Here is a 24,347-nt window from a genome sequence, read left to right on the forward strand (position 1 = left end):
AAGAGTGTGGCCAAGAATCACCTACTTTGAGAAAAAAAGGGCTGTTTGGCTGACTTGCAAAGTAAGCAATTACAGACCGTTGTTTAGCATGATGTGTAGGGGCTGGTGATTCCCAAAATGAGGATACAACCAAAACAAAGCCACATGTTTTGGTTTGTGTGTTGGCAAATACGTGAGGATATCTCGCTAAAAGCTACTAAATACTTCACAGAAAACTCCTGAATAACTTTTAAATATGTTATGTTGTGAACAACCCAGCGACTATATCTTCCTCATAAAGGTTCGGTCAGGGTGCACAAAGCTTGATGTCAGACTGATGAAGTCAATAAGAATGCAACTGGCAAAATCTGGATAGTTGTGGGCAGCGCTTTGCGTACTTGTGGGCAGAGCGTTTGAGGCTGAGACTACACCTTTACCAACAAGGTGATTGGCTCTAAAAAAGGAGAGACTTTTAAAGTGATATCCCGGTCACGTTTCAATCAGTGAACTGTTTCTTCTGATAATGTCTGGTCTGTTGGGAGCTGAGACAGAACAAAATGTACAGTTTAGGGGTCGTGGCTTGGGAACTGCTGGAGTAAGGCATTAGTGGAGTTTTAGTATGTTCATTTGCAGATGCAGGCTTGTCCTAGTGCAGTCCTGTTGCTGTGTGGAGGTGAGGTCACCTTGTCCCAACGTGACCCAGCCAGGCTGTGAGTGTGTGTGGTGGAGAGATGGGCAAGTCCCATGGCAATGGATGGCAGCCCTGCGCAAGTCCGTCTCGCCGCCTCACCATCAGCTCATTCACATTCAGGACGGCATGCAAGCGGAAATACATAGCAGCTCCCCAGACGCAAAGGCACTTCCAGGAACGAGTGGAGCAGCAGCATCCGCTAAGCACAGCCTTGCATGCACAACACTCACACACGGCCCACAACATGCCGAGCAGCACAAAACCCAGTCAAAGGCAGAGGTTTATTTAAGAAAATGGACAAGGTTTAGAAACAGGTTGGCAAAATGCAAAGCAATTCACATGGCCACATACACTTACATACAATACAGAGGATGGTGGGAAATGAAATCTTACAATTGAATACAATTTCATCCTCTCAGTGTACACAGGTCATATCACCCAAAAGTGCAGAATTAAGTGCAATACAGAATGATGGTACTCATTAAAAACATTTTAATAAGAGTTACATGAGTTGTATAACTTCCAGCACAGAGACGGAAAACACAAACCACAACACAGAGACAAAGAAAAGACATGAACTCCCAGCGTGCACGCAGACAGTGGGGACACATGCTCCCTTTTGCATTCCAATGCCATTTCCAAAGCTCATGTATGGGACTTAATAGCAAGAACAATACTCATACATGTATACAGTAGTATTATAATAGGTATCTCCCTTTATGCCTCTGGAAAGAAACCAAATGTGGATTAACTGACTTGGCAAAGTCTTACATTTTCAACCTGCTGCATCTGTAGCATTTCATTGGTTACCAGAGACAATCATTTCACACCTGTTTTTAATGAACCTGTTCACTGAAAACACACTTATAGTAGAAGCCAATGGGCAAGTGCTGATGAAACGCCACAGCATTCATTTAAAGAGAACCCTGGGAGAACACAGCGTGGGTTCTTCACTCCCAGCTAAGTCTGTTTCTCCCAGGATGTGATCAATGTCTCTGAGGGACGCAGGCAAAGACAAAACAGCGGCATGTCCTTCTACCAGCATAACGATCAAGAGGGAATTCTCACACGACCCCTTTCTCCAAGCCCGGGAGAAAGCATTCATTATTCAAGTTAATGACTTGTTTCAGAGCCGAGTGATTGGTGCTTTCAATCTGTAATTCACGATTTCACGCTCGCTGTTTATCAGAGAAGAGCCTGGGATCACGAAGCAAAAAAATCAAGCCGTCAGTGTCACATTGGTTTCTTTCCAGTATCTCAAAGATGCTAGCGACAAAAGGGAATACTGCTGAAACCAGCAACGTCTAGAAAATTCTGAGCTTAGAAAAAAACAAACCCAAAAAACTCTCAGGACAGGTCTATAAGGAAAGGCTTCGTTGTGTTGGTGTGCTTGTCCTCTGGCCTGTGGTGTGGAGAGCGGAAGAGCAAGAGAGAGAGAGAGATGGCGTCTGTGGTGGAGAGGTGTGGCTCACCTCATGAATTTCTTGGGCTCGGTGGGAGGGGTCGGTGGGGGCAGTGGTTTGCTGGTGTTGAGCTCCAGCTGGTGAATGGGGGAGTTGGGGATGGGCTCGAGGCGACTGGGCTGGGGCTGGCCGCTCCCTGTCCCCGAGGCCTCCACATTGGCCCTTAGATTGGGTGAGCTGCTGAATCGGTTGGCCGATTTGTCATTCTTTCGCTTTTGCTACACAAAAGAAGGACACAAAAACAACAAAAAAGAATATATAGATATATAGGAGGTGGGAAAGCTGCTCTGGTTAATAGAGTAGCTTCTGTTATGATTTCTTATTTTCTCATCCACAAATTAAGCTCATGTGTTGATGGTCAAGCTTGCACCTCCCAGCAGTGGAAGCAACAGTCGCTCTCAGCCAATCAAATCAAAATGAGTCAAAACAGATGTGGCGGAAAGGAAGAGGCTACTGAAAGTTTGCAAGTGACAAAGAATGGCTTGGAAAGCAAAGAAGAAGAACTGGATGTCTAAACAGCAAGAAAACAGGGACACGCGCACGCGGACACATACACTTAACCATACAAACGTACACATACGCACATATGTAACGTTGACACTGAAACAGATATTGGAAGTTATAAAACGGTGTTACTCAAATCTGGTTCCAGAGCGACACGGCACTGCACAGGTTAGGGTTTTACCCGCTTGACCACACTTAATTCAGCTCATTAGTTTCATTAGTTTTACCATCCAGCCCTTCATAGGTTGAGTCAGCTGTACTGCAGCAGAGAAAACTCTACGCTGTGTTGTGCCGTTGGCCTGCAGGACCGGATTTAGAACACAGATGGGGCAGCAGTGAACCACCTGCTCATGCGCACAGGCCCATTGGGTTGGGGTTGCTGCAACTACATTGAGATGGGACAAACAATTCCCTCCTCTGTCAGGACTAGGGGTGCACTGATATAGATGTTATGGGAAGATAACAATAACTGACAACTAAAACCTTTTATGGCCAATGCAGATACCAATACATGATCATTTTACTTTGTTTTTTTTTTTATTTTAAAACAAATTTAAACTATAATCCATAAAGATAGAGGTTAAATTATGAAGAGTGATCACTGATACATTTTGGAAGCAAACCTTCAGTCTTCAGTATGTGGAGCTGTGGTGTTATCCGCAATGCTATCCATTTCACTGTGATTTATGAAAAAAACATTTACAAAATGAAATTCCCACCACTAGTGACTTTACTTGCATGTGTGCAGGTGCAGAACTGGACTGCCAAGTTACCAGTTATAATTATCAGCTCCAATTCCAATATCTGACTGATACCAACACTAATTGTGAATAATAAAGCAGCGGCTGATATATCGTGCATCCTTAGTCAAGCCTCTTTTTCCCAAAAGCACCCCAGTGCTAAGATTACCATTACAGAACATGTTCAAGCTGACATTCTAAGTAACATTATGGAGATCTTAGTGCTGTGGTGCTTTTGCGAAACCAAATGCTGATAAAACTCAGGAGAGCTAATGATGGGCTCCTCATTTAGGCATGTCATGGGTAGATATGAGTCTCATTATTCATACACACACAGCTGTTTCTGAATCTGCCTGCAAGTCCTGCATGTCTGTGTGCACTGCCTCTGATTGATGTAGGAAGTAGGAATGAACAAGTGTTTGATTAGGTGGAGGCTGGGTAAAAGCCTCTAGCTGGGCTCTGAGACATCTAAATCATAGGAAGATCTAAAAACTACCAAGAAAAGCAGCACCTACACATATTGCACCATTATTATTACTATCTGTCTTATATGTACATCTATAGCCAGGGATTAGAAACTGTTTGTGAAGTAAAAAAGAATATAACATGCTAAAAAGTTTAGGGCTGTCAAGCGATTAAAAAATTAATTGTGATTAGTAGCATTCTTTAGTGTTGATAATCAATTTCAAATTTTCATCACTGATGTCCAGTGAGAGCAACAGTGGCTGCATATTTTAACCAATGAGTGTTTTTATGATATATATTATATACACCGATCAGCCATAACATTATGACCACTTGTTTCTATGCTCATTGTCCATTTTATCAGCTCCACTTACTACATAGGTGCAGTTTGTAGTTCTACAGTTACAGACTGTAGTCCATCTGTTTCTCTGCATACTTTGTTAGCCCCCTTTTACCCTGTTCTTCAGTGGTCAGGACCCCCTATGGACCATCACAGAGCAGGTATTATCTGGGTGGTGGATCATTCTCAGCACTGCAGTAACACTGATGTGATGGTGGTGTGTTAGTGTGTGTTGCGCTGGTATGAGTGGATCAGACACAGCAGTGCTGCTGGAGTTCTTAAACACCTCAGTGTCACTGCTGGACTGAGAATAGTCCACCAACCAAAAATATCCAGCCAACAGCGTCCTGTGACGACTGATGAAGGACTAGAGGATGACCAACACAAACTGTGCAGCAGCAGATGAGCTATCGTCTCTGACTTTACAACTACAAGGTGGACTGACAAGGTAGGAGTGTCTAATAGAGTGGACAGTGAGTGGACACAGTGTATAAAAACTCCAGCAGCACTGCTGTGTCTGATCCACTCATACCAGCACAACACACACTAACACACCACTACCACATCAGTGTTACTGCAGTGCTGAGAATGATCCACCACCCAAATAGTACCTGCTCTGTGAGGGTCCATGGGGGTCCTGACCACTGAAGAACAGGGTAAAAGGGGGCTAACAAAGTATGCAGAGAAACAGATGGACTTCAGTCTGTAATTGTAGAACTACAAAGTGCACCTATATAGTAAGTGGAGCTGATAAAATGGACAATGAGCGTAGAAACAAGGAGATGGTCATAATGTTATGCCTGATTGGTGTATACAGTCAATGGTACCAAACTACTCTGCAATTGTAGCCTCTCGCTCTTATATCGCTACATTACGCCTTCAAGATTAAATGGAGCTTTCAATTTTGATGTTTTTTTTTCTGCAGTTTGCTTACTTATCCATAGCTTCCTCTGATGCTAACAACCTTCAGAGATAAACAAATTCACCTTGGCAGAAGCTGGAAATAACTTTCGTTTTTATGAAGAGTGCCATCAATGGCACTCTACAACTACTGAACTCTCACTCTAATAAATTTCTTGACATTTATTAGAGTGAGAGTTCAATAGTTGTAGAGTCACAGCAACATACAGCACACAAACATCATTAACATGTTAACTTCGACAACACAAAAAAGTTATAACTAAATTATTCATACTCCAAAGGAGAAAATTAGACAAAACATATAATCTGGCTTTCGCTATTAATCTGCAGTGATGGATCTTAGTCTTTGATCACATCAATTTCTATACTTTTGTGGCTACATAGTGTTTTATATATATTTTTAAATGAAGTCCTAGGAATCTTTGAAAGGCTGTGCATGGTTAAGTCAATTTTATTGTTTGGCCTTATTTGGATGATTAATGATTACTCAACCACCAAAAAATCAGTGTATCACTTGATTAGTCATATAACTGATAGCGACAGCCCTAAAAGAATATGTTTCTAATCCTTGACCAAAGTATGGTGCAGTTAGAACAGTGTGAATTATGTAGATGGCACAATTAGAATTATGTAGAGTGTTCCTCAAACCACCCAACAGCAGATCAGCACACAGGGAATATCTGTTCATGATCCAGCAGTTCCTAAGAATCCTTCGTTTTGCTTCACTATAGAACGTTGTATGCCTTCATTTATTATGAAATGAGATGCCAAACATATTGTATATGTTTGACATGATTTATCTGTGTGTTCTGAAACTCAAACGGCCAGTAGGAGAGAGAGTTGGCTGAACTTACCTTGATGAGGGGGTTAATCACACCGACATTGGGGCTGGCGTTAAACACTTTGTTGAAGTTGGTCTCTCTGTTCACGAGCTCCAGCTGGTAGAACTTTTTGTCATCCTGTGTACAGCAGGGGAAATCTCAGATCATTGTGGACATGACAAATACTTTGTCAAGCACACTCACTCAGTTTATAGGTGCTAAAGATCCATGAAAGTAAACATGACTCTGACCGCTTGTTCTTGCCCACAGTTCTTGTTCACATATCGGTGACGGGTGTCACAGGAAAATAACCACACTGGCTAATCTGTATGATAATTACTGATAAATTGTGTAAAATTATAGATTTCAAGTATTAATAAATAATAATTGCCAAGGATTTCGTTGCTCAGTGTGGCTTTGACAGGACAAGACTTGGCTGACATGCAAAATGACCAACCACAGACCATTATAGAGTGATTGTCTAAACAGTCCAACAATAAAAACAGACCCAAGTGAAACACAGTAGAACAACGGCTCAGAATTACATTACAGAGAATTACAGAGTTAAGACTGAAAAACCCATTAAAACTTTTAAAACTTTTAAATAAAGGATTCCACAAAAATCTTGTTTTCTATCCAGAGTCTATATCTTGCTCTGTAAGCCTCGTTGTTGTCATAAATATTGACACAAAATGACTGTAATGTCAGTGCTGCACAATGCCACAGAGTTCAAACAATTAGTATGACTCTCAGAAGCCCTGAATGAAATGAGGGAATTTTAGGTATGTCCAGAATGGACAGAATAGAGCTGCAGCTAAAATGTATGGAAACCTCTGACATTGAGAATTGAGTTATAATTAAAGTAATATCCAGACATGTGGAGACCAAATCTCAACGCAGATAATTTGACAAAAAAGGTAAACAGATAATTACAGCATATTATGCATCATTAATAATTTCTTATTCATATAATTTCCAAGATATTGAATAAAACATCTAAAAGTACCTCTCGGTGAACAGTTTATAATATTTAAATTCACACTGTATACGTTATTATTGTGTGTAAAATAACAAAAGTTATTAAAAAAGGCACGCAGTTCCAAACTCTGTGGGTGGGATGTCTCAAGCTGAGGCTAAGCCCTGCAGAAACCTGGACTGAGCTGCTATCATCAGCTCACTCACCACCAGCTTCTTGACCAGGGTCTCCCTCTCAGTCACCATCTCCTTGAGCTCAGCGATCATCTGGAGGTCTTCTGGCCTGCTCTCTCGGTTCCTGAACTTCTCCTCTGTCGCCTCCAGCCTAAGGAACACAGCAAGAAGTTATCTTTTCACTCGCAGTGAAAGAAAAAAAAATTCAGCAGCTGTCTGGGCTTTCCAGGTACCAGTGAATGAGAAATTTGACTTCTTTGGAACTCAGACTCAATTACCCGAGAACGGTGACGGTCCTAGGCTTTGAGTGCTTTGAAAGCCATTAGTTTTGAATCAATGTGAAAGTAACATCCCACTTCACTGTCTCCACTTTAATCTCCCCGAGCCCGTTTGGTAATTAAAATCAGCAGCACCTCTGAATACTTGTCTCTCTCAATGAGCCCTTCATCTCCACCGATCCTTTCATTCTCAACATGAATAGAGTCATTGTGAATCAATATCTGCTCAGCCTCTGGATTACTGCTGGATATTCTATGCTCATAATGGGCACACAGCAAATCACCAATGCACAGCTTCCTCTGAATGCACATTTATGATTGATGACTTTCCTCAAATGAAAGACCAGCTTAAGGATTTGTCTGGCATTAATTACCTGGGCCTAATAACTTTCTTTCTTATAAGAAACTATGGACGAAACTTGTTCAATTCAATTGTTTATTGGCCCAATTCTAGCACTTTCTGAAAAAATAGCTGCATTCAAGGTTTGAATGTACACAAGCTTATTCTTATATTAATTGATTTCCATAACTAGATTATCCCATCCATCCATAAAGCTACTATCCATCCATCCATTATGCTTTCTTTGCATGTGGAGGCCAGAAGCTCAGGCAGTCTGAATAGCTTGTGACCTTCACCCTCAACAAGTGTTCCCGGGTGATACTCTGTAAACAAACTCAAAACCCAGTGACTCTGTGGCCAAGCCTTCCTAAATAAATCATTACTCTGCTGATTCTACACTCTTCGCAATGCGACAACAACCAAAGTGACCACAGAATACAAAACCACAGGCCTGCTCAGCTTACTCATACTCAGAGCCACGGAGAGAGCAATATGTGAGAAAAATCACTGACACCAAATATGCATGAAGCTTAAATAGGTTGAAATTTCAGGCTGGTTGGGGGACTAGGTTTTGGGAAACTTGATCGTCGCAGTGATTAATTGCATCAAGGACGGGACCGTCATTAAAACAGATTTGTGTTATACTTAATTAGCAAGCTGTAAATCCAGACCCTCTGGGGATGCCTGGAGACGGCACAGTTAGAAAACAGTGTGAAAGTTACATGTTAAAGACTGCTCCGCTTGAGACCTCATTCAGTTAGTCACTAAAGGACTATTTAGCACTTTAAAAAGTGTACGACTTGCAAATTTCCATAACAGTATGCAAAACCACAAGCTATGTTGGCACAAATGTGCTACACGTGTTCTGCATTAAAAGAAAACATTCAAAGGCAAAAGGGTGAAACACACACAGAAAATGTTTAACACTGACATTATCAGCAGGGAACTCTCAGGGCCTAATGATTTCTGTGAAATTAAAAGAAAATACGTAATTTTATTCATTTTTATTTAATATAATTCTCATGCTTGTTGTAAAATTGTAGTAACGCTCTTACTTCATTGTTAAGTTTTACAGAAGAGTTAAATTCTTGAAACCACTCAGGTAGGTAGATAGAAACAAGCAAGCTCCTCCACTGGCAGGACTTCTGGAACTGAACTGAAAGGCCAGAAACATACTCAACTCATGTACGCAAACGCAAATGAAAGCACTCGGCCAACGCACTGCAAACTCTCGGTCCTTCTGTACAAACTCACACTCAACTGCTCGTCTGCTATGGCAGTTGACAAAGCATGCTGGTGGTACAGGACTGTATGGACAGGCTTGGCCGTCATAGCGCCCCTTGCTGTAACGCTCAGAATGCAGCTCGCATCGTGACATATTTTTCAATGCAACTATGCATGAACCCCCCTCTGTGTAGCTCGAAGCGCCTGCGTTCTCATCCTTGCGTGAAGTATGTTTCAGGCCCAACTCTACTCTACTAACATTAATAGGAGGTAACAATGGAATTAAATACTCATGTTGTGAATGGGTGGGGGGTGGGACCAATTTTGTAAGAAAAAACGTCACTGTTGGCCTTCTGGAAGTTGTGGATGTGTCACTGATTGGGAATACAAGCTGTAGTCTAACCAGGTTTCCGTTATTTGTTAGAAATGGAAAACAGCAGCAGCTCTATGCCAGGACTGCTACAAGGTAAAATATAAGTTAATGTCCGTAACAGGATTCAAATAAAGCACACAATGTTCTTTACAAGCTTTAAATGTCTGTGTTTAACCTAAAATATTGTGTATGTGAGTTGCAGTTAGCTAAATGCTAACATACTTCTTGGATTCCACAGGAGTTCTAGCAGGAATGAGCATTATTGTAGATGAGTTTTTTCCTGGTTTTTGGACAAGTTTTGACATTTATGACCAGAACCTAGCTCTAACAGTTTGCCTTCTCTCACTTATATTAGGCAACATTTCATACATAACTGACTCGGGCACTTTTCAAAATACTCAAAATAACATGCTAACTTAGCAAGAATACAAACTAGTAACATTACAATTACAAATTAAGCAGTGTTTGTATTTCATTTTCCATCTATTTAGGCAAAGAAATGCAGAATTGGTGATTGTGAATGAAAAATGTAAAGAAGATTCTTGCATAATGAAGCAGCTCTTTTTAATCTGACAATGAATGTGACTAATATGACTGTTTTATTAGAGCAATAATGTAATTCTTTCACAAAGGTTTATTACATTTAGAACATTTTATTCTGTGGTGCATGTTATTCCGTGTTCTTGTGTTAATTATGTGGGCATTTTAACCCTTTGCCCCTATTATTTTTGCTGCTGACGCTACCTCAAACACAGATTTGTTTAAAGAGTCTATTATTCTACACATATTAAAGTTGTTGTACAGAACGAGGCTATTTTTACCACAAGATATGTAATAGTAGCATTTGAGTCTAGATGGTGCTCTCATTCAAGTAAAATTAAAATAGGTCATATCCCCCAGCGCTAGCCTGAGTCACAGAGCTCCTGTACATCTGTTCTATCTTTATGCACACATACACAAACATTTACTACTTTGGTTTTGCTCTTTAAATGAAATCCTGTTCATTAGTGTGATAACTATGCTCCCATTTCATTATCTCTAAATATATTACGCTAACAAATAAGAATCAACCATGTTAGAAATAGTTGTGTCTTACTGTACTGTAGTATGAGTGTGTGTCTGTTGGCTAGGCATGTGCTGGTAAAAAAACGTTTATCATGATAATTACCTAACATTACAGCGCTATGAAAAAGTATTTGCCCCCTTCCCAATTTCTTCTATTTTTGCACATTTGCCACACTTGAATGTTCTAGATCATTAAAACCATTTTTAATATTAGACAAAGATACCCGAGAAAACATAAAATCCTGCTTTTAAATGATGATTTCATTTATTGAAGGAAAAATGTTGTTCAGCCCTTCCTGGCCCTATGTGAAAAAATAACTGCCCCCTTAACTACTAAATCAACCAGTTAACCAAATTCAATTGACTATTGGGTTCAGTTTCTCTAGCCACACCCAGGCATGATTACTGCCAGACCCGTTGAATCTAAACATTATTTAAATAAGACCTGTCTGGAAATGTGAAGCAGGCTAGAAGGTTTCAAAAAGCAGCACATAATGCCATGCCCTAAAGAGATTCAAATACAAAACAAAGTCACCGAAATCTACCAGTATGGAAAGGGTTACAAAGCCACTGCTAAGGCTCTGGAACTCCAGTGAACTGCAGTAAGAGCCATTATCCACAAATGGAGAAAACTTGGAACAGTGGTGAACCTTCCCAGGAGTGGCTAGACTACCAAAACTTCACCAAGAGCGCATCAACAACTCATTCAGGTAGTCACAAAAGAACCCAGACAGATATCTAAAGAACTGCAGGCCTCACTTGCCTCAGTTAAGGTCAGTGTACACAATTCCACAACAAGAAAAACTCTGGGCAAAAATGGCATCCATGAAAGATCTGCAAGGCGCAAAACACTTTTGATCAAAAAGAACACAAAGGTTTGTCTCGCATTTGCCAAAAAAAATCTAGATAATCCCCAAGACTTTTGGGATATTATTCTGTGGAGTGATTAGTCTAAGGTGGAACTTTTTGGAAGACATGGGTCCCGTTACATCTGGCATAAAGCTGACACCGCATTCCACCATAAGAACATCATACCGACAGTCAAACATGGTGGTAGTAGTGTCTGGGGCTGCTTTGCTTCTGCAGGACCTGGACGACTTGTCATAATTGATGGAACCACAAATTCTGCTCTCTATCAGAAAATCCTGAAGGAGAATGTCCACCCATCACTTTGAGACCTAAAGCTCAAGCACAGTTGGGTTATGCAGCAGGACAGTGATCCGAAGCACACAAGCAAGTCCACCTCTGAATGGCTCATAAAAACAAAATTAAGGTTTAGGAGTGGCCGAGTCAAAGTCCTGACACTGAGATGCTGTGGTGGGAAGTTCATACTTGAAAACCCTCTCTTAGAGAGAAACAACCAGCTCTTAGGTTTAGCGGGGCAATTATTTTTTCACATGGGTGATATAGGTTTTGAATAAATCTTTACCTTCAATATATGAAATGATCATTTTAATGCTGCATTTTGTGTTTACCTGTATTACCTTTATCTTTAAGTAAAATTTAAAACTAGATGGATGATCTGAAACGCTAAAATGTGACAAAGATAGAAGAAATCAGATGGGGGCAAATACTTTTTCAGAGCACAATATATCAAGGTTTACAATATTATCCATCCATCCATCCATCATCTAAACCGCTTATCCTTCTGGGTCGCGGTGGGGTGCTGGAGCCTATCCCAGCTGTCATTGGGCGGAAGGCAGGATACACCCTGGACAGGTCGCCAGTCCATCGCAGGGCAGACAGACAGACATACACATTCACACACTCACTCACACCTAGGGGCAATTTAGCATGTCCAATCAGCCTGACCGCATGTCTTTGGACTGCGGGAGGAAACCGGAGTACCCGGAGGAAACCCACGCAGACACGGGGAGAACATGCAAACTCCACACAGAAATGACCCCGGTCGCCCGCCCGGGAATCGAACCCAGGCCATTCTCGCTGTGAGGCGACAGCGCTACCCACTGCGCCACCGTGTCGCCCTACAATATTATCATGATATTGCATTTTAAAAAGATGTTTTCAGTGTCATAAAGATATGTTCTGAATGTCATTTAAAAATAGTTGAGTATGTATGAAATATTTGCAATAAAATAATAATTAAAAAGAGAAAAATAAACTATCCACATAATGATAAATCACTGTGTATCATACAGGACTATCTGCAATTAGGACTGGAATTGAGAACCCTGGAATAAAGCACTGACCTTTACCAAGAACTGTAAAGCTGCAGAAAAATACTACTGCTACCTATACTGTGCAGACAGAACAATGGCATATTCTGCACTGTATCATATATCCATTACGTACATGCTCTACAATGTGTACACCTTTACTTTATTTGTAGCCTCTGTTTATCAAAGAAAAAACACAAATGATGATAATGCTATTTCTGCGAGCGGGAATTTGAAAGTTCCACTGTATGTTAGCATCAAGCTAATGATGGTGGAGTTTTTTTTCACACTGGGTTCAATATTACATGGCTAGAGTCATACAGACGTTGGACAAACAAAGCTTGTAACAAACATTTAGGTAATGTTTTTTCATTGTATGTTCCAGTTTTACAGTCAATCATTTAGTTACTATTTCAACTTAAACCCAAACTCTGACTATTACTGGATTTGCCTTTAAGCTCATTAGTAGTCTGCTCAACTGCCTTTTAAATAAAACCACGTTCAGTGAGCTTAAGTTGGGTATGTTTTTGTGCCTTTTACTTTATACACGCAAAGTTGATGACTACGAGCACAAAGATATTTGTGAGTGTTTTTTTCCTTCTCGAAGCCGGGTAGCTGGGTAGCTGGGTAGCTCGGTTTTTGATTTAGAAAAAGTTCATTATCTGTTCCTCTTGTATGACAGCGCAGGGGGAGTTTGTGAAAGCAGACCTGATCTGAGTTTTTAGTCAAACTGCAACTTGTTAGACTAAATTGCAGTTACAGTATTTCAAAGTGTCCACAATAACAATTCATGGTGTACTGAATTACTGAATACTGGCACATGTCTGCTATTGGCCCTCATACACACTCTTGTACAAGAGACAGCATTCTATTTTAGTTCCTCTACCTCTCTCTCTCTCTCCTCCTCTCTCTCTGTCTTTTATACTTTCTCCCCATCAAGTCTTGTACCTTAGCCCCAGGGTAAAGATCACATCAGATGTGAAATTAAAAAAAGATATTCTGTGCAGTAGCAGCAGTGCCAGGCACAGACTTTGACAAGGCCAGATGTTTTAAAAGGGCATTTGTGGCAGCACTTCTGGAGGACTTCATATCAGGATCATTTTCCGTACAGGAAAATACCTTTAAAGACAATGGGCCTCATTTACCAACCGTTCTTAAGTACAATCCCATTTCCAAAAAAGTTGTGCAAATCATTTAAACCCTATATTCCATTGAAAATGCTTCAAAGACAACACATCAAATGTTGAAACTGAGAAATTTCATTGTTTTTTGAAAAATATATGCCCACTTTGAATTTGATGCCGGCAACATGTTCCAAAAAGTTGGGACGGGGGCAACAAAAGGCTGGTAAAGTTGTGTAATGCTTAAAAAAACATCTGGTGGTTAATTGGCAACAGGTCAGTAACATAATTGAGTATAAAAAAGCATCCCAGAGAGGCTGAGTCTTTCAGAAGTAAAGATGAGGAGGAGTTCACCACTCTGTAAAGGCTGCACGATCAAAGAGTGCAACAATTCTAGAATAACGTTTCTCAACATAAAATAGCAAAGAACTTTTGCTTTTCCTCATCTACGGTACATAATAACATTAAAAGATTCAGAGAATCTGGAGAAATCTCTGTATGTAAGGGACAAGGCCAAAAACCTGTATTTGCTGGCCAATATCTTTGGGACCTCAGGTGGCACTGCATTAAAAAGACATGATTCTGTAGTGGAAATCACTGCATGGGCTCAGAAACACTTTTTGAAAAACATTGTCTGAGAAAACAGTTTGGTGCTGCATCCACAAAGAAACCATGTATAAACAGGATCCTAGAATGCTGCCACCTTCTCTGGGCCCGAGCTCATTTAAAATGGACTGAGGCGAAGTGGAAAAGTGTCTGTGGTCCGATGAATCAAAATTTTAAATTCTTTTTGGAAATCATGGACACTGTGTCCTCTGGGCTAAAGACCACTCAGCTTGTTATCAGTGTACAGTTGAAAAGCCAGTATTCATGATGGTATAGGGGTGCATTAGTGCACATGGCATGGGTGACGTGCACATCTGTGAAGGCACCATTAATGCTGAACAACATATACATGTTTTAGCAACATATGCTGCCATCCAGACAATGACTTTCTCAGCGAAGGGCTTGCTTATTTTAGCAAGACAATGTCAGACCACATTCTATGTATGTGTTACAACAGCATTGCTCCGTATTAAAAGAGTGCGGGTGCTAAACTGACCTGCCTGCAGTCCAGACCTGTCATCACTGAAAACATCTGGGAAAACATTTCACTTTGCTACAGCATTTGGTCTCCTCAGTTCCTAAACACTTACAGAGTGTTGTTAAAAGAAGAGGTGATAAAACATGATGGTAAACATGCCCCCCATCCCAACTTTTTTGGAATGTGCTGTTGGCATCAAATTCAAAATGGGTTAGGGTTATATATATTTTTCAACAAACAATAAAATTTGTCAGTTTCGACATTTGATTTGTTGTCTTTGTAATGTAGGGTTTAAATGATTTGCACATCATTGAATTTTGTTTTTATTTACATTTTGCACAGCATCCCAACTTTTTTGAAAATGGGGCTGTAAAATTCTTCTTAAAATCCACTTATGCAGTTTTCACAAAGATTCTGACATTCACCAATGTTTTGTAACTTGGAATTTATTCTATTATACTTGGAATCTACACACACTCAAGAGCACAAAGGGGCAAACAGTTTTGCTGTTTAAGAACACGTCATGAATCTTAGAACCTTTTTCAAGAACAAATTTAAGAAAAAACTTAGGAAGATACTGGTGTACGAGGCCCAACGTTACTCTAATACTGAGGTATTCTGTATGCAGCTCCTATTTTAATTATACAAACCTAATGCATATTCAAGTGAAATTTCTCTTGTTCCAAGAACCAAGAACAGACCTAATCCTAATAATCGTCCTTTTAAATAATTATAAAGACAATGTAATATTATTCAAACTCTTTATTATTTTACTGTTTTATTCTTTTTTCTCACTCCAGAAGCCAACCTGCACATAAAATCTGTTTGATAAGAGCAGTCAGCTGGCCTGGAAGGCTTTGGCCAAACTTGAGGTACAACACTAAAAACCATCGGTTTTCAATAAACTTAGACTGACATACTTTTACAGTCTCTTGCGTTTTGAAATATGAGCTAACATTACTGAGTATTTTGAGCCCAGTCAGATATGCTGGTGCTGTTGTGTGATGTAAACTAAAAGCTTTAGGAAAAAAATAGGTTGCTTAGACACAGCAGCACTGTGTGACCAGGCTGGTCCTTTTAAAGCCCTTTTTAAAATTAATGAACTGAGATAGTTTAAGCTTTTATACAGGTTTTACAAACGGGTAAGGCTTTGAGTGTATGCCAAAATAATAATTTAAAAGTCAGAGGTGTTGGTTTGGATTTTGCGGGACTTTTTCGGACCATGTCATAGGGTGCCGTCCTCGAATACTGGCACCCCTGGTAATCATGAGCAAAATGATCAGTAAAAAACATTCTATAATTATCTTTTCATTCTTTCATTCAAAATATTAGCAAACATCTAACTTTTATTTAAGGTATAATTTAAGTATTTTTCTTTTTTTTCCCCTAATTTTCTCCCCAATTTAGCCGTATCCAGTTTCATCCAGTAGTTAGGACTCCCCCAATCAGACAATACTACCAGCGCTAGGAGGGCGAAGGTTAGCACAGGCTTCCTTAGAGACCTGTGAAGCGCCACCACATCTTTTTGAAAGACCGCTCACGCAACATCATTGGACAGTTGAACATGTTCAGAGAAGAATGCTAAGCGCCAATTCTGTTACATCAGTTAACAGTTCCCTGCGTTGGCTGGCATCATGCTAAGTGATGGTGAGAGACGGAGGGCCATCCGACCCACCCAGAGACAGCGAGGACAATTGTGCTCTCTAAGACTCCCGGCCACGGATGGCTGTAATAAGTATTTTTTTTAAATCTAAGTGTGCCACAGTTGTTGGCACCCTTAGAAATTGTTAAGAGTGAAATCTAACTGAAGTATATTCTAATTCATATTTTATGACTTCCTGTTTCACTGGGGAATTTGTATGAGATAGACACACCAAATGCCTTTGGTCAAACATCACTATGAGAAATACGAGAGAAAACAGCAATTATGTATGACAAAAGGTTGTTGAGCTGCACAATCAGGAAATGGTGACAAGAAAACAGATAAAAAAAAAACACATCTCAAAATCAACACAAAAAATGATTCACTGACTACAGAATTAAGGTTTTGTCATGGCCACTTCCGTCCCCTGACTTAAACCCTATAGAAAACCTGTGGGATGAGCTGAAGAGGAGAGTCCACAGTGTGGACCTCAGAATCTGAAGCATCTGGAGAGATTCTGTATGGAGGAATGGTCTCAGATCCTTTGTGTTCTCCAGTCTCATTAAGCACGACAGGAGAAGACTCAGAGCTATTATCTTTGTAAATGGAGGCTGCACAAGGCTGCATAAAGTGTCACACACAGAATTGAGAAAAATATTTATTCCCTGACAAGATTTAAGTTTTTTTTTCAATCACTGTACTTCAAGTAAAGGTTAGATTTTTTGGTATTTTTTTTTACAGCCTGTTTTGCTCATATTTACCAGGGGTGCCAATATTTGTGGAGGGCACTGTACGTCTTTATGTACTAATATACTTATGTACACACGCAGACTCAAAAAGAAAGTCTGGCTTGATGTTTAGATCTCGAATGCAAAATCAACATTATACTGATGAAGATAAGAAGACAATATTAGATGATTCACTCATATCCTCAGAAGACACATCCTTTTTGACCGAGTTCTCTGAATACTCTTTCAACACACTCACAATCATTAGATTCATCTACATGGGGAATGGTCTAAAGCATTGTTACAAAATGTTATTCTGCACACTGTGTGCAATTGCATATTTCCACCAGAGAGGTCTCCAAATCCCCAAATCTTACAAAGTGTAGCTTTAACTTTTAAAGAGCCACACCTAGTAATCAGGATCCTGATTGAACATTAACATTTTCCAACTCCATTTTTCACTTAAGCTTTATAAAAGTTTAAAAAGGAAAATATTGAAATATATTACTATATACTCAATTTATACTTTGGAATTTGTAAACAACATATAAAAATATATTTCATTTCAATGGGGCATTTCAAGAAGTTTTTGTTTTGGAAAGTTTAAAACCATTACAGTAAAATTTAAGAGGTTTTTGACTGATATTTCATATATGAACGAACAGCTCACACACACACGTGTGCACTTACAAGATCTGCAGGGCAGAGATTTTATCCTTGAGCAGTTCTTGGGCCTTGTTGAAGTCAGACAGCATGTTCTGGGTCTCTCTGTTGTGCAGCGCATTCAGCTCCGTCATCTCTCTCTCGTGCTTCTTACACAGGTCCTGCTCATGAGCCCTGAGAACAAACACACACATACATCCATACATTTGTGGATTATTAATACATTTACTATTGCTGTCACAGCAGAACCTAATAATTCTGCGTGAACAGCAGTGACGGTTGGCAGACAGCAGAAACAGCATCATTTTAAACATCATCTTTTACTTTTTGGTAAACTTCTCAGTGAACAGAGGCATGAGATGAAGGTTTATAAGCCATTCAAAACTGCTTTATACTGGAGCTTGGTGCAGTTTGAACGATTTTCCCACAGACCTAGATAGGTAGCTAGCCAGGTTTTCTGCCAAACTGGGTGAATTTTGGCTAGATTTGGTGGGAGGAAAAGTCTTTTGGCAGGAGGGCAAAATATAGGCTGGTCTGTCATCATTTTGGCTGGTACTTAAAAAGAATACAAAATTAATAAACTACATTACTTAATAATGCATTCATCCAATCAGTTATCAAAACTTCTGTTGAGAGGAGGCCGTCGCCCCACCCATCTGCATTATTTGCAATCAACATTAGTGACTAAAGAGCCCAGGAGTTCATTATTGATGTTATTTCGGAAATAACATCAATACATGTGGTTTTACATTGTTGTTTTGTCCCATTAAATGTTTCTGAGGCATTCTGGGACAACGTACCGTTTGTGGCTGTCAGTATAGCCGAGTAAAGACAAAATAACAGCAACGCTACAAGCGTAAAAAGCACAGAGTTTAAGCAGACTTGAGACTGTGGCTTCATAATGACTCCTTGAAAAAGCCTAGTTGTTAGCGTTATTATCGGTGTCCTTTAAATGGAACTAGATATTGGACTTCCAGTTGAACATCACTGTTTGCTTCTGTGAGAGGTTCGCTTTAACTTTATTACACTTTATATTCTCTTTAGAACTGGATTCTTTACTCACTGGTAGGCTGAGCAGGTAGCAGTTAAAGCCTTTAAATAAAGTGTTACTTACTAATGTTACTTCCATACCTGTTATGAGCTAAAAACGTATATATTTAAAATACAGCTGACATAAAAATCCTATATAGCGCTGTGCTAACCCTGCTAGCTTGATGCAATCATAGCTACCATGGTGAAAATTCAAGGGACATTATCACAGTCTGATACTGTTGCTTTATCTGCCTCTATCGGGTGCCCACTGCTCGCTAGCCTTGTGGACCAGTTTCACCACCATGGAGCATTGGCTTTCACATGGGGACTTGGAGCCAAATTTTTCTGTGAAGCTGCTTTGCAACAATGTCTGTTGTAAAAAGCGCTACATAAACCTCGACTTCACCAACCTTGACTATTGGAGAAACTAACACACATTAAATCATATATTGTTTATTTGTTTACTCTAATATTAGTGCCCAGAGAAACAGCTTCATGTCATTTTCTCAGACGCCCTTTGCACAGTACTGTGTATACATACATTTTTATGAAAACATTATTGAATCTCTATCCTGCGCTGATCTCCGTGACCAGTACAGAGCTGCAGCTGCGGCCTGCTTCACCATCATCAGTATGCATGATTACAGAAGCACAGGCTGCCTTTGATCCTGTTCTTCTATTAAAATTTCATCCATCTCACTCATCTCAGTTTTGGCCTTCTTTTATTTCACTTTTTCCTCAGTAACAGCTGTCCTTTCGAAGAAAAGCGTGTATAATTCATGGTGGGCTCGGTGGGAGGGTATCACTGACTTGCGCGAGTGTAAACGGTTCCTTCTTTTTATTTATTGATTTCCATTCAGGAGAGTCAGAGGTTTCCCCCCGAGCACACGACATGGAATTAATCTCACAGCTTTAACACACTCATATACGTGCTCACAGATTCACATACGAGTGCCCATGCAGCACACACACTCCCCCTGACTGATTCATACATGTGCGCATGCAGAAGTAGGCCCTGCTGCCTTCCCAGAGTGCTTCTCCTCAAGGGACCAGAGAAGATTCTTTATTTATTTGCTATATATAGCATACGACTCAGGATCCGCTCCCATGTTACATAATTGGAAGTGAAATGTGCCCAGTGCAAAGCACATGTGTGCATTAGCTACACAGCATGAACGCAAACACACATGTATGCACGCACACTAAAACTGTATACACACATTATTTAACTCATCTCTAGTTTAAACAACATGGAAGCATTTTTTTCCTGCATTTGTAATTTATGACACAACAACCTCAGATTTTAATCAGAACCTAACATCAGTCTGCCAAGAGCATCATTTATTCATAAAATCTGAAATATTAATATCACACGCTGTGTGAAAATAAGGCGATGAAGACTAGTCTCTTTCTGAGACTTCAAGGCAGAGGTAACAATGTACAGTACTGTGCAAATGTCAGTGACCACCCTTCATTTATTTAACCATTTTTTAGAGATATTTCAGAAGATTAGATATAAAATAATAGCATTCCATCTAATCCACCATCATAAGAAGGTAAAATAAGTAAAGTAAGTGAAAAACCGTGAGCGTCCAAAACTGGTGTTCACAAAATGATTTGGGACTCCTGACAACCACCTGCAAGGCCTGGTAGACCCCCAAAACTGTCCCCAACAGATAAACAGTACTTAAAGCTTTTATCTTTGAGAGAGAGGAGAAAATCAAGCTCTACCCTTGCTTTAGATCTGAAAAAATCCGCAGGTGTTTCTGTCCATCCTTCCACTGTGAGAAGACGACTCAGCGCTATGGGTCTAAAGGATAAGTAGCTGTCAAGAAGCCTCACTGAGAAAAGCAAATAGATAAAAAGAACATTTGCAAATCAAACAAAGAAGCTGCTGGTGTTCTCAGAACAGCTGGCTGTCTTGCTTGTAATAAAATAAGAGAAAACTACAAATTCATGCTTTGTATCTATCTAACCCCAGTAAGATATATCTTAGCTTTTCTCCTTTGTGTTTTAGATGCAAGACCTATACAGGAACTTTGCTCCATGTTTTTTGAGATTGCAAAAAATTCTTTAGCTTTTGGGAATCTGTATGTTTTTGAAAAAAAAATATTGAAGGTACCTCAATAAAAGACCCCAATTAGACATCCTTTCAGCACAAATATACAGTAAATCAGACTCAATTTCCATTACAGAGTTGGGAGTAATATCCTATACAGCAAAGAAATGATTTCATTCTACTGCAGTAAGGAGCAGCCACTCTAATCTATCTAAGCCGCTTATCCTACTGGGTCATGGGGGGAGCTGGAGCCTATCCCAGTGGTCATTGGGCGGAAGGTAGGAAACACCCTGGACAGGTCGCCAGTCCATCACAGCAACAAAAAAAAATAAATAAAAAGAACAACAATGAACCGTCCACGCCTCAGACCTCAATCAGACCAGTCCAGACCTCAACATCACTGAACGTGTTTGAGTATTTGTATTGTGAGAAGCAGAAAATTCACCCAATTTCTAAGACTGAACTTTGGAGGTGTGGAAAAATATCCCTGCAGATTTCTTTAAAAAACTGAAAGCAAGTCTCCCAAACAGAATGGAGCTGCAATAAGAGTAAATAGCAGTTGATGCTTCCATGCAATATTCTGATAAAAATATGTTGTCAGCTTTTATTCCCTGATGCTTGTTCTTAATTGCTGTTTTGACTAAAAATGAAATAAATAAGGTGTGGTCTCTGACTTTTGCAGAGTACTGTGTGCCAGGAAGATCCAGTCATCATCAAAGAGTTCACTGCAAATAGCAGAACAGAATATATATATATATATATATATATATATATATATATATATATATATATATATATATATATATATACATATATATATTGGCAGTTGGCACACCCCTGCCATCCCTTCCCCTGAAATTAATCAACATAATAAGGGTTATGGCCTCAGCTCTAAGTGCTAGTTAGGCAAGCAGCAATGTCTTACAGTAGCTCAAAAGTTTTCAATAAATGCCACATCAATTCTCACTCGCTCAAATTTGAAATACACACCATTCTAAAATGAAATGAAGGCTAGAACTGACAAGCCTCATTACTGGCAGCTCCACTGGCTATTCAGAATATTAATGTGACAAGCACGCCACAGGCAAAGGCAACAGTGGAAAGTCAGTCACTGTATTTTTGTGTAGGCGGACAAAGGAAGAAGCTGGAGAGAAAATGGTGCAGTTTGCGGTCTGTTTACCTCTGTATGTATGTAGGCCAGGAGGCCAGAGTCCAGCACAGTTTGATGACCCCTGCTCAAATACACCCAATTCAACTAATATGTTAAATGGCCCATATCCTACATTCTTCTTGCATTTTAACAAATTCTCTACTTATGACATTTGTGTGGTTTTACGTGCCAAAAACAGAATTTATTTTTTCATGACTATTTTCCAGCTGCTCTTTATTATAGAATTTTTGTTTCTGTGCTATAAGACTGAAGAAATTACTAAACTGTGCTGGACACCAGCCCTCCAGTACCAGAACTGAATACCCCTGATTTAGGACCTTTTACATGTAGGAGGTGGAGCAAATCACGAGATGACAGGTCTTTGAAGAGTACAGGGCTATGTTCCCATTAACAGGCTAAAGTGGCACAAATCATATTTTTTAAGGAGACACAGATCTGATGTTTTCAGAGCTATGCGGACACATAAATCTGATTTTAATGTAATGTAATTTAAATGTAGCCAATGACTCCCCCTATAGACCAAACTGTGAGCGTCTGTAAAAAAAAAGGTTAGCTATACGTCCAGGTGGGTAACTCGTATCCAGTCAGTGTAGAAGCAGCTCAATGTACAGTACAATTTACAGTAACAGGCAAAACACTGGCAATCATGGCAAAATCTTTTTGTGTTTGATGCTGTAATGGCAAATGTACCCAGGTACATAATGGATCTTAATTACTTTTTTCCCATTTTCCAGGGTTTAAAAGCAGGCAGAGCTACTTTAAGTAGTATTAATCCCACTAATGGATCATCTATCTCTTGTAACACTTGTAGCTGAAGCCAGTGACAATCTAGCCAGTCTTCCAGATGCAGATGAAGTTGTGAACATCAACAATTAGAGCACCAGCATGTAACCTATGATGGTAAGCTGGATTACTTTGTAGTAGTCCTACTTTGTAGAGAGTTGAGAGTTCATCATGAGGTGACATAAGCTGGTTGGTGCTATTATCATTTACGCTAAGGCCACAGTACCTTCACACGTGACAGAGAAAATTTGCTTTTTTTATTCTAAACCTGCAATGCATAGTTTCATATCAGCCAACAACGTCCGCAAACTAGTAAATACGGTGAATAATTAGCCAAATGAGATGCTTTAGAGTGACATAAAATGACCAATAAGACCATTAATTTAATCATGGCTATTATAACGATTCCAGCTTCTCTCAAGTAGGTGGAAAATGAACTAAAACTAAAACCATAAATTCAGTTGCTTCACATCTAGATCAGCTCTTGATTTTGAATGTGCAGTGGAAGAACACCTTCATAAAGTGCATGCAGTGAAAGGTGGCTGGTGTAAGTGCGTAATTATCAAAAAAAAATAAAAACACAAATTTGTGAAGTGATCAACTTAGAAAGATCCATTTCTGTTTTTCCAATACCCTGGTTAAATTACTCTCAGGATTAATATGAAATTCTGTAGTTCCAGTGCAGTGCTACCTGCGTTATTCACCCGGATCACTACAATTCCTTTCAATTATTTTGGTATGATATAATTACCTTTAAAATATTCAGTGAATATATAAATGTGACTAAAGGAACTATTTACAATACAACAAAAAGAAGTCACTCAGTTTTTTTTTTTTTTTATTTAAAATGGCCTGAGGATTTTAGTTAAAAATAAACCCTTAATTCATTCTCCTCAGTGTCTTCAATTTTATTTATGTAAGTAGATCAAGCTAGAGTATGGTACTTTTCTCTGAGGTTATGGACTCTTGCAGTATCTCTAGGTACTTTGTAAACTTAGAAAAAACAGAAATTGTGCACCAAAATTAGCAGAAAATACCATATTTCAATTTGTCCCCTTGATGTGTTAACTTATTTTCACTTAGCAAATCAACAAAATATGCCACTTGGCCAGGGTGTACAAACTTTCTCGTAAGTCTGCGCATCTAAATGTAGCTTAGCCAAAAAATGAGAGCACACTTTTCAGTTGATTTTAATCAGTTCTGATATTCTACAATCAATCCAATTCCACAATGAACGGCCTCCTTCAGACACACCACAATGCACTCGTATTTTTACACCCACAACATACACACACACACTCACCTGATCTGCTGGTTAGCTTCGCTGCGGATCTTCAGGACCTCCTTGCCCTTCAGCTCCAGCTCTTTGGTGAGGGTGCTGATGTTTTCGTTTAGGGTGTGGATCTCATGGTCCAGGTCAGCAATGTGGTTCTTCCTGCGGGTCACTTCCTCCTGCAGGTCTGAGATACGACTCAACAGCTCCCGCTCCTGCAGTACACATAGAGAGGGAAGCAAAGACTGTTGGTTAAAGCCT

At 39.7% G+C, this 24,347-nt stretch overlaps 1 protein-coding gene across 2 annotated transcripts in view; it reads right to left on the reverse strand.

Moving 5' to 3' along the window:
* The window catches only part of fam184a (family with sequence similarity 184 member A), a 128,911-nt gene that overhangs the window by 5,024 nt on the left and 99,540 nt on the right, over positions 1 to 24,347 (reverse strand). Inside the window, exons 13-17 of one of the 2 annotated variants that reach the window (XM_036582090.1) lie at positions 24,117 to 24,301; positions 17,796 to 17,942; positions 7,107 to 7,224; positions 5,958 to 6,062; positions 2,143 to 2,351 (exon numbers count right to left, since the gene is read on the reverse strand). In XM_036582090.1, coding sequence (XP_036437983.1) covers positions 2,143 to 2,351; positions 5,958 to 6,062; positions 7,107 to 7,224; positions 17,796 to 17,942; positions 24,117 to 24,301 — 764 coding nt within the window. The remainder of the gene's footprint in view (positions 1 to 2,142; positions 2,352 to 5,957; positions 6,063 to 7,106; positions 7,225 to 17,795; positions 17,943 to 24,116; positions 24,302 to 24,347) is intronic. The other variant, XM_036582091.1, reaches the window with a different exon arrangement.

Source organism: Colossoma macropomum, unplaced genomic scaffold (genome assembly GCF_904425465.1).
Source record: "Colossoma macropomum unplaced genomic scaffold, Colossoma_macropomum, whole genome shotgun sequence".
Lineage (NCBI taxonomy): Eukaryota > Metazoa > Chordata > Actinopteri > Characiformes > Serrasalmidae > Colossoma > Colossoma macropomum.